The 19,803-nt window shown below is 46.2% G+C and overlaps 1 protein-coding gene across 2 annotated transcripts in view; it reads right to left on the reverse strand.

The window, feature by feature from the left end:
- Window positions 1-2,447: 2,447 nt before the first annotated feature.
- Window positions 2,448-19,803, reverse strand: part of prkd1 (protein kinase D1) — a 72,087-nt gene continuing 54,731 nt past the window's right edge. For both annotated transcript variants that reach the window (XM_056295874.1, XM_056295875.1), the window contains 3 exons: window positions 17,031-17,137; window positions 3,616-3,701; window positions 2,448-2,678 (listed from right to left, as the gene is read on the reverse strand). In XM_056295874.1, coding sequence (XP_056151849.1) covers window positions 2,448-2,678; window positions 3,616-3,701; window positions 17,031-17,137 — 424 coding nt within the window. The remainder of the gene's footprint in view (window positions 2,679-3,615; window positions 3,702-17,030; window positions 17,138-19,803) is intronic.

Below are 19,803 nucleotides of genomic sequence, written 5' to 3' on the forward strand. Positions count from 1 at the left end.
ACAGAGGTAATCTGTCAGATGAGTGCCGGCCTCCCAAGCCACCCAACAACCTTCACAGCAGAAGAGCAAAAGCCGGCCACTGTTCCTGCCTTCAAATATCTGGGAAGCATGCTATCTGATACCAGCACAATGGACGATGAGATTCAGCACCGCCTCAAACAAGCCTCAACATCTTTTGGTCGTCTAAGGAGAAAGGTTTTCCAGAACAGCAACCTCAGTCTCCACACCATAGTGCTTGTTAACAGAGCAGTATTCATCTCCACATTACGATATGGATGTGAAGCATGGACCATCTACAGCCACCATCTCAGAAACCTGGAGGCCTTCCATGTGAGATGTCTCCAGAGGATCCTCGGCATTACTTGGGAGGACAGAGGTGTTGGAATGGGCAGGCAGTTGCAGTGTGGAGTCTACGCTAGACCACCATCAACTCAGGTGGCTGGGCATGTTATTCGCATGCCCAGCCAACGAATTCCACATCAAGTCTTCTACGGCCAACCACACGTTGGTCAATGCACTGCTGGTGGGCAGAAGAAGCGGTTCAAAGACCAAATGAAGACCACACTGAAAAGATGCCAGATCAACCCCTCTTTGGAGGAACTTGCCCCCTGCCGCACCATCTGGCACTCTCACGTCTCACAAACAGTGAAGTATACGGAAAACCAGCACACACAACACCGTGTAGCAAAGCGGGTGAAGAGGCATGCTCGCAAAGCTGCTACCCCCCCTCCCCCGAGCACCACTTTTACATGCCCGGTCTACAACCACAACTGTGCATCCAGGATTGGACTATTCAGCCACCAAAGGACTCACAAATAGGTGAAGATGGTCATCATCAGATACGATGAACAACCAGCAATCTCCAAATTCTAATTTTAGCTACTTTGAAGACTGATTCATGTCTGTTTGGCAGTGATTTTGACTATATAGCACATTTGGAAAATATCCGAGATCAAAAGTTTTGATATTTAACCACATTAATATACAGTCCAAATCCACCTGATCCAACCAGACAACCTGGAATTTATTTATTTTTTCACTAGAATGGGCCTTTAATGACATGGGCAAACCTCATTGTATATGAGGAAATGCAAGAGTCACTAGTTCTGTGATTTTTCAGATTTTCAGGCTACGTTTACACTGTAGGTCTTAACGCCTGATTCAGGTTTTTGTTGAAAGACAATCTTTTGTCTCAGATGGTTACATTACACGGACTTTATTTGGCTTGTGTTTGCATGGTCATGCATCTCATGTGACGCGCATTTGCGCGTCACATGAGACTGTTGTCCCACCATTCACTATTGGGTTTTGATAAATCCCAATAGTTTGAAAACTTTGAAAAGTGACATCTTTACTATTTGTTCAGTCGTCCTTCTCATCACCTTTCCTGACAGACAACTTCTTTTCGCTGGTTAATTCCAACCAAGAAGTCACACAAGTCTCTGAGTAAGATGTCCAGACATCATTTCTGGGGACAAAAATCCAACTGGAGGTTTTTAATTCTGTTCGGATGTTGGCGATTGGAATTGTGTTGGAATTTAACCCCACACACAAAGGAGGCCGGCAACCGACCCCAAAAATCAGATACCGTGCATTTTTCTGCTGTTTATATACTCAGGGCAGTTAAATCCAATCTGTGTCAGATGGGTGAAAAAAATCAGAATCAAGTCATATTATCCTGCTAGTGTAAATGTAGCCTTATCATCTTATATAGATGGAAATGCCTTTACAAATATTACACTTTATGAAGCCAGTATCGTGGCAGAGCTACCAACTAAAATGTGACATTACTTTTTCAAGACAATCCGTCTTCATTTTTAGGTCAAGCTTTCCGACTGAAGCTAACCAACAAAGGCAAATGGCAGGAACGACTTTTGTCTTTTGATAAGGTCAAAGGTCTTGACTGGCTTTTACTTTATATCACAAACGCTATCACCCATAACTGATATAAGCCCACATGGGGCAGGAGGGAAACCTTCAAAGTCATCGAACAGAACCGAAAGTGTCGTTCTCACAAACCAAAACCTGCCTGCAAACCACTGACATTTTTCAATATTTACGCTTATAAGCTCTTAATCTTGTATCTAATCTTGAATCTGATTGGCTGCTTTGTTTTTAATCTGACTGGCTGCTAAATAACCAATTAGAAGTCTGAACAGTCACATGCCGATTACCAGCCAATCAAATTAGCCCGTGGTCCTTCATGGTTCAAAGGGCAGCTGCTTCTACCCTAAACCTCAGAACAGTAATCTATGAAGAGCTTTTCCAAAATGGAAACTAGGAAAAAGAAACACCCGAATATCAACATCCGTTTTTTCTTCCTAAAAAGCCATTAGGCGCTCATTTTGTAATCCTATGACGCAAGAACAAGTTTAATAGTGGTCATGTTCTGATCGCATGCTGTCAATCACTTACAACCAAGCTCTTCATAAATGATGCCCTCGCCTTCACAGTTCACTGACTCTCTCACTGAGGGTCACCATCTCCTCCTCTTCTTCCTGGTAGAACTCCACCCCTTGGCTGGCGTTGACATGGAGACCGCTGCCGAGGTGGGCGGGGTAGTCGAGACCACTCTGCTGGGCGTGGTGGTGCCAGCGCAGGTCATCACTCTCGTGGGTGATGTAGCGCTCGTTCATCCTGCTTTCAAGACTCCGCAGGTCCAGCCACATCTGGTAGTCCTGTAGGACAAACCGAACACAGACACAGACACAGACACACACAGGATTAGTCCAGCTTACAAAACCTGATATTATCCAAAACCATTCATGTTTGATGAAATAAGGCTGCAATTATATCAAATGCCTTTTCTTTTTTTGTTGTTGTTGGATTTCCCCCCCCCCTTTTTCTCCCCAATTGTACTTGAGTTGGCCAATTACCCCACTCTTCCAAGCCATCTCAGTCGTTGTCCCACCCCCTCTGCTGATCCGGGGAGGGCTGCAGACTACCATGTCTCCTCCCATACATGTGGAGTCGCCAGCCACTTCTTTTCACCCGACAGTGAGGAGTTTCACCAGGGGGACGTAGCGCGTGGGAGGATCATGCTATTCCCCCCCAGTTCCCCCTCCTCCCCGAGCAGGCACCCCGACTGACCAGAGGAGGCGCTAGTGCAGCGACCAGGACACATTCCCAAATCCGGCTTCCCACCTGCAGACACGGCCAACTGTGTCTGTAGAGATGCCCGACCAAGCCAGAGGCAACACAGGGATTCGAACCGGCGGTCCCCATGTTGGTAGGCAACAGAATAGACCACCACGCCACCCGGACGCCCTCGAATGCCTTTTAACTCGAGGCATGTCATACTGCCTTTTTTTACAGCACTCCTAATCTCAATCAAATTAGATGCATTTTGGGCAGCAAGAGCCATTCGCTGTTGCTAGGCAGCCAGAGAGCCATGTGTCAATCACTCATGCGCCAGTGTTAGCAATAAGTGACGTAGCTAACACAACTCCACCCACACGACTCATCATTACCTCTTGTTTTTGGTCAACATGTCTTTTTGTTATCTGTGCCTCCATTTATTTCTGAGGAACATGAAGAGATGGCCCAATGGTAAACCAGCAAATATAATTTCAACCAATCAGAATGCTCGGTCAGACCACACTATAAAATCCTCACCTGTAACCAGGGGTGACTGAGCGTTTTGTCGACGCTGTACCGCTTCCTCATTTTGACTTGCAACAGATTGTTTATCAGGTCAATGGCTGAGAAAGAAAAAAGAAAGAAACAAAAAAGAAACAAAAAAGAAAGAAGAGAAGGAAAAAGAAAGCGAAGAAAGAAAAGAAAAAGAAACAATACATTGCATTTAGGAAGAACTGAAGTGAAAGAGACTGGCGGAGAGAAGTTGAGGAGAGAAAGGCAGTGAGAGAGAGAGAGAGAGAGAGAGAGACGGTGGGGTGGGGGTGGGGTGTTGTGGGGGGAGGGGTTTAGGGTGCGAGGCCCCCCTGTGGTTGGGGCCAGTAGGGGCTAATGAGCAAAGCTAACATGATGTTAACATTTCTTCAGGGGTCAGTGGACTGAACAGCTCCAGCGGGGCAGAGACCCCAGGGCCCCTCAGTTCTATGGGGCCTCCATCGTTTGGTATCATACACATGAATAAACCCCACGCCTCCCCTCACCCTTCATTTGGTTCAGTCCCTCCTCCCATCAGCCCCCCCCCCCCTCTCTCTCTCTCTCTCTCTCTCTCTCTCTCTCTCTCTCTCTCTCTCTCTCCCTCTCTCTCTCTCCTGTCTTTTGGGTCATGGGTTGGTCAGGTGTCTCTATGTGAGGTCCCCCCAACCACAGGCGAACAGGAACCAAGAATGTTTCTCCAAACAAAAACACACCCCCCCACCCTCCCCTCCCCACACACACACACACACCATCCACTACACAAGCAGCCGAACAGAGTAGACCACGGCCGCAGTAGTACTGCGGTAAAAGCGGTGTGAAACTACTGGAGAAGTACTCCGATGGTTGCAGGATGGACAGACACCGAGGTGAGAAAACCAACAAAAAGAAGACCCTTCCCTCTTCAGCACAGGCTGACGTGACCTTTGCGAAGGCTCTCGTTTCGGCGGAGGCTCGGAGGACTGGACGCTGAGCCTGGAAAAACTACAGTAGAAGAAGAAATGAACTAACCGGTCAGAAGGGTCGGTGTCACCGATACCGCCGGTACGCGTGTGGACAAACTGGTTTCTCTGTCGGGAACCGGGTCGGGCTGTACCGAGAGCCCGGACAGACGAAAATATGATACGATTCACTACGTTTCTGACTGCGTCCGCCATTTCTGTCCTATTCACCCCTCTTCTGTTCCGATCAATTTAATCTACTCTATTTTGCTCTATTCTTTTTTCTTTTTTCGTGGACCCCCCCCCCTTTCCCCTCAGTTATACACGGCCAATTACCCCGCTCTTCCGAGCCGCCCTGGTCTCTGCTCCACCCCCTCTGCTGATCCGGGGAGGGCTGCCTCCTCCCATCACCAGGTGCTTCTTTTCACCTGACAATGAGGAGTTTCACCAGGGGGACGTAGCGCGTGGGACGACCACACTATTCCCCCCAGTTCCTCCCCCCCCCCCCCCCGAACAGGCACCCTGACCGACCAGAGGAGGCGCTAGTGCGGAGACCAGGACACATACTCACATCCAGCTTCACAGCTGCAGACACGGCTAGTTTTGTCTGTAGGGACGCCCGACCAAGCCGGAGGTAACACGGGGATTCAAACTGGCGATACCCGTGTTGGTAGGCAACGGAATAGACCGCTACACTACCCGGACGCCCTTCTGGGGAAGGTTATTTACTGTGTAGTGATGAAATTACATTTGCTGTGACTTCTTCACAGAGGGCTCTTAAAGCATTTCTTGTACTTTACCAGACCTTAAAATTGAAAATTACTTTCCACACAATTTCAAATGTCAAAACCATTTCCCATACGTTTTCATGCTGGTCCAAGCCATGTGTCTGGAAGGCAGGGCCGGTTCAGAAACGCATGCCGCGATGGGTCAACATGGTAAAACACCTTTTTTTTCGTCTTCGGTTATGAGACATGAAATAATCTCCAAGGCACCGCAGATAGATATATTACTCAGATATATTCAGCTTAATATAGATATATTACCCAGATATATTCAGCTCTATATAGATATATTACTCAGATATATTCAGCTTAATATAGATATATTACCCAGATATATTCAGCTCTATATAGATATATTACTCAGATATATTCAGCTCTATATAGATATATTACTCAGATATATTCAGCTCTTTATAGCTATATCTCAGATATATTCAGCTCTATATAGATATATTACGCAGATATATTCAGCTCTTTATAGATATATTACTCAGATATATTCAACTCTATATAGTAGATATAACTGAGATATATTCAGCTCTTTATAGATATATCTCAGATATATTCAGCTCTATATAGATATATTACTCAGATATATTCAACCCTATATAGATATATTACTCAGACATATTCAGTTCTTTATAGATATATTACTCAAATATATTCAACTCTATTTAGATATATTACCCAGATATATTCAACCCTATATAGCTATATTACTCAGATATATTCAACCCTACATAGATATATTAACCAGATATATTCAACTCTATGTAGATATATTACTCAGATATATTCAACTCTATATAGATATATTACTCAGATATATTCAACTCTATATAGATATATTACTCAGATATATTCAACCCTATATAGATATATTACTCAGATATAGTCAACCCTATATTGATATATTACACAGATATAGTCAACCCTATATAGATATATTACTCACATATATTCAACCCTAGATATATTACTCAGATATATTCAACCCTATATAGATATATTACATATATTCAACCCTATATAGATATATTACTCACATATATTCAACTCTATTTAGATATATTACTCACACATATTCAACCCTATATATATATATATATTCAACCTTATATAGTAGATATATTACTCAGATGTAGTCAACTCTAAAAAGACATATTACTCACATATATTCAACTCTATATAGATATATTACTCACATATAGTCAACTCTAAAAAGACATATTACTCACATACACTCACTGGCCACTTTATTAGGTACACCTTGCTAGTACCGGGTTGGACCCCCTTTTGCCTTCAGAACTGCCTTAATCCTTCGTGGCATAGATTCAACAAGGTACTGGAAACCTTCCTCAGAGAGTTTGGTCCATATTGACATGACAGCATCACGCAGTTGCTGCAGATTTGATGGCTGCACATCCATGATGCGAATCTCCCGGTCCACCACATCCCAAAGGTGCTCTATTGGATTGAGATCTGGTGACTGTGGAGGCCATTTGAGTACAGTGAACTCATTTTCATGTTCAAGAAACCAGTCTGAGATGATTCGAGCTTTATGACATGGCCCGTTATCCTGCTGGAAGTAGCCATCAGAAGATGGGAACACTGGTCATAAAGGGATGGACATGGTCAGCAACAATATTCAGGTAGGCTGTGGCGTTGACACGATGCTCAATTGGTACTAAGGGGCCCAAAGTGTGCCAAGAAAGTATCCCCCACACCATTACACCACCACCAGCAGCCTGAACCGTTGATACAAGGCAGGATGGATCCATGCTTTCATGTTGTTGACGCCAAATTCTGACCCTACCATCCGAATGTCGCAGCAAAAATCGAGACTCATCAGACCAGGCAACGTTTTTCCAATCTTCTATTGTCCAATTTTGGTGAGCCTGTGCGAATTGTAGCCTCAGTTTCCTGTTCTTAGCTGACAGGAGTGGCACCCGGTGTGGTCTTCTGCTGCTGTAGCCCATCTGCCTCAAGGTTCAACATGTTGTGCGTTCAGAGATGCTCTTCTGCATACCTCGGTTGTAATGAGTGGTTATTTGAGTTACTGTTGCCTTTCTATCAGCTTGAACCAGTCTGGCCATTCTCCTCTGACCTCTGGCATCAACAAGGCATTTTCGCCCACAGAACTGCCGCTCACTGGATATTTTCTCTTTTTCGGACCATTCTCTGTAAACCCTAGACATGGTTGTGCGTGAAAATCCCAGTAGATCAGCAGTTTCTGAAATACTCAGACCAGCCCGTCTGGCACCAACAACCATGCCACGTTCAAAGTCACTTAAATCACCTTTCTTCCCCATTCTGATGCTCGGTTTGAACTGCAGCAGATCGTCTTGACCATGTCTACATGCCTAAATGCATTGAGTTGCTGCCATGTGATTGGCTGATTAGAAATTTGCGTTAACGAACAGTTGGACAGGTGTGCCTAATAAAGTGGCCGGTGAGTGTATATTCAACCCTATACAGATATATTACTCACATATATTCAACCCTATATACATATACTACTCAGATATAGTCAACCCTATGAAAGCCTCTACGAGAAAGCCTGACACACCGTCAACACAACAGGATGTATATGTATGTTCCTAATGTCCAAATAAAACACCTGTTACGTATGTGCTGTTTCACTGGATTCTCATCCCACGTTGTCATTATGGATGCTTTGCCAAAGCACTGATATATGACCCACAAGACACCCTTTCAGCATCTGCGGAGAGACAGCGGGGATTAAAAAAAAAAACTCCAACATGAAAGTTCTGGCTTGATAAATGAATAATAATGACTTACAGGTTATGTAGCTGAGGGTTAAACATTAGATAGGGGTTAGGTTTAGGGGTACGGTTGGGTAGCCGGTAGTGGTTACGATGATGAAAATGATGAAGATGCTTTATTGTCACTATACATACTTACAATGAAACCCACTCTGCATTTAAGCCGTCCTCTAAACACACACTAGGAGCAGTGGGCAGCTGCAGCACCCGGGGACCAACTCCAGTTCTTCTTTCCATTGCCTTGCTCAGGGGCACAGACAGGAGCATTAACCCTAACATGCATGTCTTCCCCCCACCCCTTTTCTCCCCAATTGTACTTGGCCAAATACCCCACTCTTCCGAGCCGTCGCGGTCACTGCTCCACCCCCTCTGCCGATCCGGGGAGGGCTGCAGACTACCACATGTCTCCTCCAATACATGTGGAGTCGCCGCCAGCCGCTTCTTTTCACCTGACAGTGAGGAGTTTCGCCAGGGGGACATAGCACGTGGTAGGACCATGCTATTCCCCCCAGTTCCCCCTCCCCCTTGAACAGGTGCCCGGACCGACCAGAGGCGGCGCTAGTGCAGCGACCAGGACACATATCCACATCCAGCTTTGCACCCACAGACACGGCCAATTGTGTCTTTAGGGACGCCCAACGAAGCCAGAGGTAACACGGGGATTGGAACCGATGATCCCCAGGCAATGGAATAGACCACTACACTACCTGGACACCCCCAACATGTTTGTCTTCTAGATGGTGTGTGGAAACCGCAGCACCCAGAGAAAACCCACGCAGACACGGGGAGAACATGCAAACTCCACACAGAAAGGACCTGGGGCGGCCTGGGGTTCGAACCCAGAACCTTCTTGCTGTGAGGTGACAGTGCTAACCACTGGGCCACTGTGCCGCCCAGTTAACAGTTAGCGGGCAGATTGGCCAGATGTCTTCTGCGTGTGGCCTGATCTCAAGACAATCAGAGACTAAATCCACAGTTGTCATTGTAATACTCATGATAATGTGTCTTATGATGTCAGAATTATTTTCACATATAACTGCAGAGTTTGTAGGTTTATAGACTGAACAGACAACTAGCTAGCTACAACTACAACACAACTACACTACTACAATTACTATAACCCATAACACTACTATAACTATTAGTATTGCTGCTACTACTACAACTACTACTACAGTTACTACCACTATTAATATAAATCACATTACTAATGCTCACGACCCTTTTCTGAATAACTGAAATAAATGAATAAACTGGCTCCAGAAGAAAAGTGAAGTTGCTGCCTTGTTATACAGAAGAAGAAGAGGAGAAGGAAGAGAGACGGGTCAGAGCTCTGAGAATGAGTCAGTCCAATTTAAATCTTTCCTCTGCTCCACAGGACTGTTGTAGCCAACACACAGGGTAGACACATTTAGACTCCATGACGAAGACACATTAGTCACGGCCCGGAAAAGACTGAGCAGAGACGTGTTCACGCTGTTGTACTGAAACATAGTCAACCTCCTGAAACACATCTAGAGATTCTATCTAGTCAGCCCCAACGCCAACGCTCTGCACTGACCCTTAGCTGGGGTCATATTCGACCCGTCAGCACACTCTCTCACACACACACACACACACACACACACATATACACAGTGCTTGAGGTGGGCTGGTACTCACTTTTATCTTTTACTCTTACGCACCAGCATTTCTCACACGCTGCCGGTGCTCTTTTCAACCCTCTCCATATCAAGTTCTCCGGGCGATTCATAATGGCCCTAAATAAACCACATTACTGATTCAAAAGGATTTCATGGTTTGCCTATTTTATGGACTCTTACCCGATCATCGACTCCGCTTCCAGTGTGGGAAAATGGTGGCGCAAATTCACGTTTAGAGTGGCCTCACCCAGTACCGTCCATGCAGTGTCGTTGTCCATGTCTGCGTCTAAGTTTGTCTTCGTTTGATGGCTGGGAGAGCTGGTGCTGGATCGGCTGGGACAGTTTAGTCTGCTGTGTCCTGTGGGCTCAGGGACCACGGCCCTGCCTGGAGATGTGCCTGAAGAGGTAACACCAAAGGCGATCTGACAGGACGCGGAAGTGGAGCAGAATAAGCCAACCTGCTAGCCCATGCAGACCAGCGGTTCCGGTAACACTAAGAGTGGTCTGACGGCGGCCTTGCCTAGCCATGACTGTGTTTTTAGTGTCGTCATATGGAGTGCGGGGAGGTGTGTCGAGGTGTCTGGCTGGGAGAGCTAGTGTTGGGTCAGCTGAGCGAGCTTGGCCTGCTGCGTCCTGTGGGCGCAAGGACCACGGCTGCGCCCGAGGAGGAAACACCGAGGCCGGTCTGACAGGACACAGAAGCGGGGCAGGCTAAGCTAACTGCTAGCCCATGCAGACCGGCAGTTCCAACAGTCATCCTGGATGGCGTTCGTTGTCCTGCACAGTGATTTTTTTTCTTTGCTTGGGTAGATATGTGTTAGTCTGGATATGTGTGTTCTTGTAGTTTTTGGATATGTGTTTTTGTCTTTGTGTTGCACTGCTGTGGGCAACGATGTTTCATTTCATTTCATGTGTGTGTGCAAGTGCATGAAATGAAATGACAAAGTGTCTCTGATTTCTGATTCTGATTGCTGCACTGACTCCCTGCACGCTTGGTGAGAACCCTGTGGAGTGATCCCTCGGCTGACGGAGCCAACGGCTGATGGAGCTAACGGCTAACTTCCACTTTCTTTTCTGTGAACATTGATCAAATGGTTTGGTATCAATATGCCTTGCGAGACTACCTAAAAATAATAAATTATATTACTAACCTCGAGGATGAAATCCGACGGCCCTCAGATGAACAGTGCAAAAAGGACTCACTTTTATCTGATTTTATTGACACTGCAGCCTCATGGTCCAAAACAATCTCAGTTATGAACTCAGCCATCTCCAATACCATTCTATGGGACTCATCATCTCGTTGGCGGCCCTCCTCCTGCTCCACTCCCAGCTCACAGGCTACCTGGTCGGAGGGTGTAGTCAGATGTGGCAAGACGGAAAGACCACGAGCTTCCTCATCTCTGCCCGTACACCTCTCATGTCATTTTACCATGCTACTGGCTGACGCCATGGTTTACCCTGTTGATTCCCCCGTGGCTGATGCTGTTTCCGTGGCCGATATTGGCCCTTCCCCACGGAACTGGTCCCTGCTCCAGCTGGGACAACTCCTGCTGCAACGGCTACCCTGGTTGCTGTGGTAGCTGACCCACCTGCCGCTGTTGTTGCCACCATGGGTCCTCCTGCATTGGTCCCCCTGGACCATCTTTCCCGGTGTTTGGGCAGGTTGGTCACTCCCAGTCCCAATGCCGCTTCCTCAGGCCAATACTGCTCATCCTGCCCAAGGCTGTCCCTGACAGCACTGTCAATCAGTCACCCACTCTGCTCCCCCACTACCTTGATCATTGGGGACTCCATAATCCAAAACATGTTTCGTAAATGTGGTCACGCGTTGCTTTCCTGGAGCTACTGTCCGTGACATCCTGGAGAATTCCCTTGATTAATCTCTCACAATTATGAAAGTAATAATTCACGTTGGCTCCAAGACACTGCCCGTCAGCAGTCCGAGCTGACAAAAGGTGATTTTATCTGTCTTTTTAATCTCCTCAACAGTCATGGAAAACCCGCTTTTTTCTTTTGGGCCCCAATTCCCACACCGGGTTGTGGTGTGGGGCGTTTTAGCGGGATTCCCGGCCTTCATACCTGGCTCCAGTTAGTGAGTATAGCACAGAAGATTGGACTTATTCATAACTTTGACTTGTTCTAGGAGCACTCCTCTCTGTATTATTTATATCACATACATGCCTGCCAGACCCTCTTCTTCCCCTTTGCCCACAACAATGACTGTTGCGCCCTTTGTTCACACCAGCTCCCCCTTGTGGTATGATCACGCTGCTGTTCTACCTCTTCCCATACCTGACCATATTACCAACAGACATCGATACCCTCACCTGTGAAGAGTACACATGGCCACTGAAACTGTAGTTAATGGTCAGGCCCATATTTGCATATGAAACTGGTCGTTGGTTTGGATCGTTATGCACCTGTATTGTTTATAAGGGTGAGGATACCTGCAGTCAGATGAGACTGAAGAGGTCACTTAGATGAGTGACGAAACGTTTCTGTCAATAAATGTTGTGTCCAGATGAACTGATTCAACCTTCTTTGATTTTCTTACCTGGGTTATTGAGCATTCATAAAGACACTACCCTTACCATCGCCACAGCAAATGACACACGAATCAGTCCAATCTCCGTTCCCTTCCTCAGTCCTCATAGCCTTTCACAAAGCAACATCTGAAACTGGTTTTGTTCAACACTCATTCACTCAATAACAAAAGCCTCATTCTGAATGAATTTATAACTGACAGTAACCTAGATTTTCTCTGCCTCACTGAAACCTGACATAAGCCCCTGGACTATTTCTCACTAAATCAGACCACAGCCACAGGATTCACATTATTGATAAACCTCGTCTTGAGGTGCGGGGAGATGGGGTTACTGCTCTTTCTTTACATGAAGGACATTAAAACAACCACAATTTCCATTCCTGCCACTCATTCTTTCAAACACCTTGCCTTCAAACTCTCTGGTCCCACTCCCTTGGTCACTGCTGTTATCTACCACCCACCCCCAAGCCAAACTTCTCCTTTCTCTCTGACTTTTCAGGTTTTCTGACCCAGCTATGTGCCACTGCACCTTCCCTTCTCCTCCTGGGTGATTTTAATATTCACATTGATGCACTGACTGTAAATCTACCATATAATTCCTGGAACTGCGACAATGCTTCAACATCACACAACATATCAACTTCCCCGCTAACAACCATGGTCACATCCTGCATTTGGTCTGCTCCAGTGGTATCACAATACATCAACTCTCCAGCCTCAACCTCAATATCTCTGACCACCTGGCAGTCACCATGGACATTGACATCCCTATCCCCAACCCAAAAGTCAAACGTGTAATATCCTTCAGATATCTCAAATCTATATCCCCCTCAGCTCTTTCTGCCTCTCTTGCCAGTAAAATGTCTGCCTCACCTTCCCCGCTGTCCGACAATCCCTCCGGGTCTGTAATGACTCGCTCTCCTCCTGCCTTGATCCTGGCCTCCATTAAAACCTAAATAGTCTCTTTCACACACTGAGCTCCCTGGTATACTCCAGAACTCCATCAAATGAAATCCCGTAAGCATCCAAGAAAACTGGTTTAACAGTGCATCTCCAAGCCTACACAGACTACCTTCAACAATACAAAGATGCTCTCATCACAGCCCGGTGCACCTACTACTCACATGTCAAACACTCTGGCTTCACCAACCCCAAGGCTCTCTTTTCTACAATAAACAAACTTCTCAAACCCAGTGACAATGCCTCCAGTTCCTTCACAGTTAACAAGTGCAATCTAAAATTGACACTGTCTACACCAACCTGACCATCCTCTGCCCTCTCCAGACCCCTTCAAAGGTCTCCCCTGTGTCTCGTATGGAGCCGTCCAACTTTATGGTAGGATTGAGAAGCTCCACTTGTGTTCTGGATCCCATCCCATCCAATCTTGTTGAGGACTGTCTCTCAGCTACCTCCTCACTCATCACAGGACCCACATATCCACAACCTCAGAATAATTTTCCACAGAAGCCTCTACTTTGAACACCACATCAAATCAATACACCAGAAGCGCCTTTTTACACCAAGAAAAACATAGCTCATCTCCGCCCATCACTTTCCCTCTCTGCTGCCGAAACTTTAATCCATGCTTTCATCGCATCCAGAATTGACTACTGCAACAGCATTCTCTACGTCTCATCATCCAAAGTACTAAACAAACTCCATTACATCCAGAACTCTGCTGCTCGCCTGCTCTCCCTCTCCCACTCCCGTGACCACATCAACCCTGTCCTTCAGAACCTCCACTGGCTCCCTGTCCCACAATGGATCCAATTCAAAGTCATTCTCCTCACCCACAAAGCCCTCCATAACCAGGCCCCCTCCTAACTCACCAACCTGCTCCACTACCATACTCCTTCCTGCAGTCTTCACTCCTCCAATGCCAACCTCCTGTCTCCACCACACAGGACGAAGAACCGGACCTGGGGTGACAGAGCCTTCTCCATAGCTGCCCCCTCCCTCTGGAACTCTCTCCCCAAACACATCAGAGACTGCACCGATCTGTCCATATTCAAATCATTAATCACAACTCACCTCTTCAGAGTTGCTTTTAATGTGTGGTTAATGTTGTGTGTTTATGCTTTTGGTGTGTTTCTTTTATGTTTATTTTATCATATGTAAAGCCATCTCCTCCTCAAGGTTGAGGTGGGATTACATCAAGGACCAGCTCTGAGTCCTTTCTAAATTCTGTTTGCAATGGTGAAAGACGGATTGATGGACAAGATCAGGCAGAAGTCTCCGTGGACTATGATGTTCGCGGATGACATTGTGATCTGTAGCGAGAGTGGGGTGCAGGCTGACCAGGTTGAGGAGAGCCTAGAGAGGTGGAGGTATGCACTGGAGAGAGGAGGAAAGAAAGTCAGTAGGAGCAAGATGGAATACATGTGCGTGAATGACAGGGAGGACAGCAGAATGATGAGGATGCAAGGAGTAGAGGTGATGAAGTTGGATGAGTTCAAATACTTGGGATCAACTGTTCAAAGTAACGGGGAGTGCAGAAGAGAGGTGACAAAGAGAGTGCAGGCAGGGTGGAGAAGAGTGTCAGGAGTGATTTGTGACGGAAGGATACCAGCAAGAGTTAAAAGGGAAGGTTTACAAGATGGTTGTGAGACCAGCTATGTTATATGGTTTGAAGACGGTGGCACTGATGAAAAGACAGGAGGTGGAGCTGGAGGTGGCAGAGTTGAAGATGCTAAGATTTTCATTGGGAGTGACGAAGGACAGGATTAGGAACGAGTATCTTAGAGGGACAGCTCAGGTTGGATGGTTTGAAGACAAAGCAAGAGAGGCAAGATTGAGATGGTTTAGACATGTGTGGAGGAGAGATGCTGGGTATACTGGGAGAAGGATGCTGAATATGGAGCTGCCAGGGAAGAGGAAAAGAGGAAGGCCAAAGAGGAGGTTTATGGATGTGGTGAGGGAGGACATGCAGGTGGCTGGTGTGACAGAGGACGATGCAGAGGACAGGAAGACATGGAAACGAATGATCCGCTGTGGCGACCCCTAAGGGGAGCAGCCGAAAGTAGTGGTAGTAGTATCATCAAAGAAAGTTGTATCAGTTCTTCTGGAGACAACGTTTATTGAGAGAAAAGTTTCATCACTCATCTCAGTGATCATGACCTCAAAGTAATGAAACGTTTCTGTCAATAAACGTTGTGTGCAGAAACTCACTCAACAAATCAGGAAGTAATGTCACACCACAGCCCTGCCCTGACATTCAACACGCATATTTTTTATTCTCATCCCTTCCCTTCAGTGGGATCGTGCATGCAGATGTAGATTAACTCAGGGTTGAGGTACTTATTGTTAGCATCTAGATAGCTACATAGCTAGGGCACAATAAGTTTACACGAGTGTAAACAGAGTTTTCTGAAGTGGTAGGTAATTTCAAATGCAATGTCTCAAACAGAGCTCAACAAATGTCACCAAATGCACAAGCTGTTTTATGTGCAACTTGGCTTTCCGTCTTGCTAGTTACCATAACGGTAGCTGACACTTCATCTAGTGCTTTGGCTAGCTTAGCTAGAGGGATATTAGGCCCCACTCAGATGTGAAGCTAGCACAGGGGGTGAGGAACAAAAACTGCCCTCAAATTGGGACGAGTATTTCCCAGTTAGAAAGTCCATTACTAACGCTAATGTGTGATAACTTCACTCTCAAAAATGGAAAAAGATGGAAGAAAGAGAGGACAGAAGAGGAAGGTGACAGATTATTTTCGAGGGTAAGGACTAGCATACTCACTTTAACAGCGTTAACAGCATCGATTCATCTTTTTTCTTAACTCTTGCTGATGTATGCTCTATTGACAGTGAGGAGTTTTACCAGGGGGACGTAGCACGTGGGAGGATCATGCTATTCCCCCCCAGTCCCCCCCCCACCCCCGAGCAGGCACCCGACCGACCAGAGGAGGCGCTAGTGCAGCAACCAGGACACATACCCACATCCGGCTTCCCACCCGCAGACACGGCCAGTTGTGTCTGTAGGGATGTCTGACCAAGCCAGAGGTAGCACGGGGACTCGATCCAGCGATCCCCAAATTGGTAGGCAACAGAATGGACCACTACGCTACCTGGACGCCCTCTTATTGTGTGTTTTACTGTTGATTGCACTAATGTTTTTTACTCCTTTGTTATACTGTATTTGATGTAAGCTGACCTGAGTGTCATGAAAGGTGTCTTTAAATAAAATGTTTATTATTATTATTATTATTGTTATTTTTACTGTTAGGTTAGGTCAAGGGTATCATCATCAATTTGAATTTAAGCTGATGACACTCTTTAGTATCTTGCCAAATTCCACTTTTATACTATGGCTAGGGGTTAGAAAGCAGCTATGACAGTATGATAGCCCATGTAACATCTGCTAATATACTGTAGAATGCAGCTGGCTAAATCCACAAAGAGCAGTACAGCAGCACAGCCCAAAAAGTCCAGCGGAGCTCACAGTACAAATCAATTTGGGAGTTATTGTGAGGTGAGTCCTTTTTCCCTGCTGCACGGCTACATGAGATCTTAGGGCTCCCCCACCTGCCAAATCCCACTTTAACCCCCGGTAGTTAATGAGAAAAACAACTTCTTTTGAAACTTGGTCACTCTGCTGACAGCCTCTTGTGTTTTTAGCACCTCATCTCATGGCCTCTGAAAGTTAAATCTTTTTTCTATTTTGGATATTCTGCACCTGAATTAAAACTGTCAGTCTCACCGCAGGGCCGACAACAAGCCTACCTTCCTGGGAGACCTTCTTCCAGGGCTGGGGAGGGTACATGAAGGCTGCGTTTTGGATCTGGTCATGGATGTCCTCATCTTCGTTAAATGGAAAGGTCCCACTAAGGCTGATGGAGGCCAGTTACCGGAAGAAAAAAAAATAGTGGATAAGAGTGGAGTAGTATAAAATAGAACAAAACACAAAGTAGAAAATTTCTGGAGAAATATTAATTTTTTCTTCCACCCCTATTCTATACGGCCAATTACCCCACTCTTTCGAGCCACCCCCACCACCCTGCTCCACCCCCTCTGCCAAACCGGGCAGGGCTGCAGACTACCACCTCTCCTTCGATACATGTGGAGTCGCCAGCCACTTCTTTTCACCTGACAGTGGTGACCAGGGGGACATAGCACATGGGAAGGTTACAATATTCCCCCCAGTTCCCCCTCCCTCCCGAAAAGGCGCCCTGACCGACCAGAGGAGGCGCTAGTGCAGTGACCAGGACATATACCCACATCTGGCTTCCTTCCCGCAGACACGGCCAATTGTGTCTGTAGGGACGCCCGACCAAGCCAAAGTTAACATGGGGATTCGAACTGGCGATCCGTGTTGGTAGGCAACGGAACAGACCGCCATGCCACCCAGATACCCCGTCAATCATCTGTTTTTGACAATAACTTCAGAGCTCAGTTTAACATGGAGGTCTATGGGAGTTTTGGTCAGTACTCTCTGAGCTTGGGAGTGATTCATTCAAAAACCGTAAGCCGTGTCACAACGAGAGTCCCACTGGGTGGGAGATGAAATTCTCTACTTTTTGAGAAAGTCTGAAGTTTTGTGACCCGTTTAAAGTTTCAACCATGTTTCTTTGTTAAACTATGACAGAGTAATGTGGCTCCACAGAAGCGTGGGTTTATCCTTTTCACTACGACTTCCCATTGTTTTTCTATGGGAATTTTTGTGATTTTCGTCACCATGGTTACACTAAGAAAAGTCATAGCACACCATTCCCGACTTAACTGCATGTTTTGATGTACAATTTGCAGGGGTTTAATCAAAGCTGTAAGACTGGTGACATGCCGAAATTTGTACGAAAGAATAAGAAGTATGACAAATAATAATGCACCCTTCTGTGCTTTGCACAGCAGGCACACAGTAACAGCCTCTTGAGACCCTGAATTTCATTTCAGTTCTCTTAGTGGACGTGCACTTTTGATTTGTTTCTCTGAAGCCATATGTGACATTGTGTTAAGTCCTATTGTGTCTGACAGAAGACATCCTGGAGTTTTCAGTGACGTGAAACGTGTTGGGAGGACTCCCTTCCTGGTTCTTCAAAATGGCTTCCATCCAAAATATTTATGGAAAAAAAGACATTGAAGTGGGTTTTTATGCAATTATCAATTTTGTGAGTTTAATATGCTGATTGATTCTAGAAAGTGAACATCTCAGAGGTTAAGTGAGTGCAAATAATTATGCAATATACATCGTATAGATGATGAACCCAGACACTGAGGATGCACAAGCCAGTGCATTCTTAGTGCCGGTCCCAAGACGGGATAAATAGGGAGGGTTGAGTCAGGAAGGGTATCCGGCATAAAATCTTTGCCAAATCAAATATGTGGATCATATATTAGATATCCATACTGGATCGGCTGAGGCCTGGTTACCAATGACCACCACTGGTACTGTTGGCCAGCAGGGTGCTGGTGGAAACGATGCTACTGTTGCCGAAGGAGAGAGGGGGAAGACATGTCCAGAGGCAGAGGGAGAGGAGGAAGGGTAGGAGTGTGGAGGTGAGAGTCACAACTTTGAATGTTGGCACTATGACTGGTAAAGTGAGAGCGCTGGCTGATATGATGGAGAGAAGAAAGGTAGGTATACTGTGTGTGCAAGAGACCAGGTGGAAGGGGCTTAAGGCCAGGAGCATCAGAGGTGGGTTCAAACTCTTCTACCATGGTGTGGATGGGAGGAGAAATGGGGTAGGGGTAATTCTGAAGGAAGAGCATGTCAAGAGTGTGTCGGAGGTGAAGAGAGTGTCAGACAGAGTGATGAGTATGAAGCTGGAAATCAAAGGTGTGATGATGAATGTTTTCAGCACATATGTCCCAGAAGTTGGGTGTGAGATAGAAGAGACAGAAGAATTCTGGAGTGAGTTGGATCAAGTGGTGGAGAGGGTACCCAAGAAGGAGAGGGTGGTGATTGGAGCAGACTTCAATGGGCATGTTGGTGAAGGGAACAGAGGTGATGAGGAGGTATGGTGTCAAGGAGAGAAATGTGGAAGGACAGATGGTGGTGGATTTTGCGAAAAGGATGGAAATGGCTGTGGTGAATACATATTTCAAGAAGCGGGAGGAATACAGGGTGACGTATAAGAGTGGAGGAAAGTGCACACAGGTGGACTATATCTTATGTAGGAGGCGTGATCTGAAAGGGATTGGAGACTGCAAGGTGGTGACAGGGGAGAATGTAGCTAGGCAGCATCGGATGATGGTCTGCGGGATTACTTTGGAGACCAAGAAGAACAAGAGAGTGAAGGCAGAGCCAAGGATCAAACGGTAGAAATTAAAGAAGGAATACTGTTGTGTGCAGTTCAGGCAGGAGTTAAGACAGGCACTGGGTGGTAGTGAAGAGTTGCCGGATGGCTGGGCAACCACTGCAGAAATAGTGAGGGAGACACCTAGGAAGGTACTTGGTGTGTCATCAGGACAGAGGAAGGAAGACAAGGAGACTTGGTGGTGGAATGAGGAAGTACAGCAAAGTATACAGAGGAAGAGGTTGGCAAAGAAGAAGTGAGTA

This window comes from Lampris incognitus, chromosome 16 (genome assembly GCF_029633865.1).
Source record: "Lampris incognitus isolate fLamInc1 chromosome 16, fLamInc1.hap2, whole genome shotgun sequence".
NCBI lineage: Eukaryota > Metazoa > Chordata > Actinopteri > Lampriformes > Lampridae > Lampris > Lampris incognitus.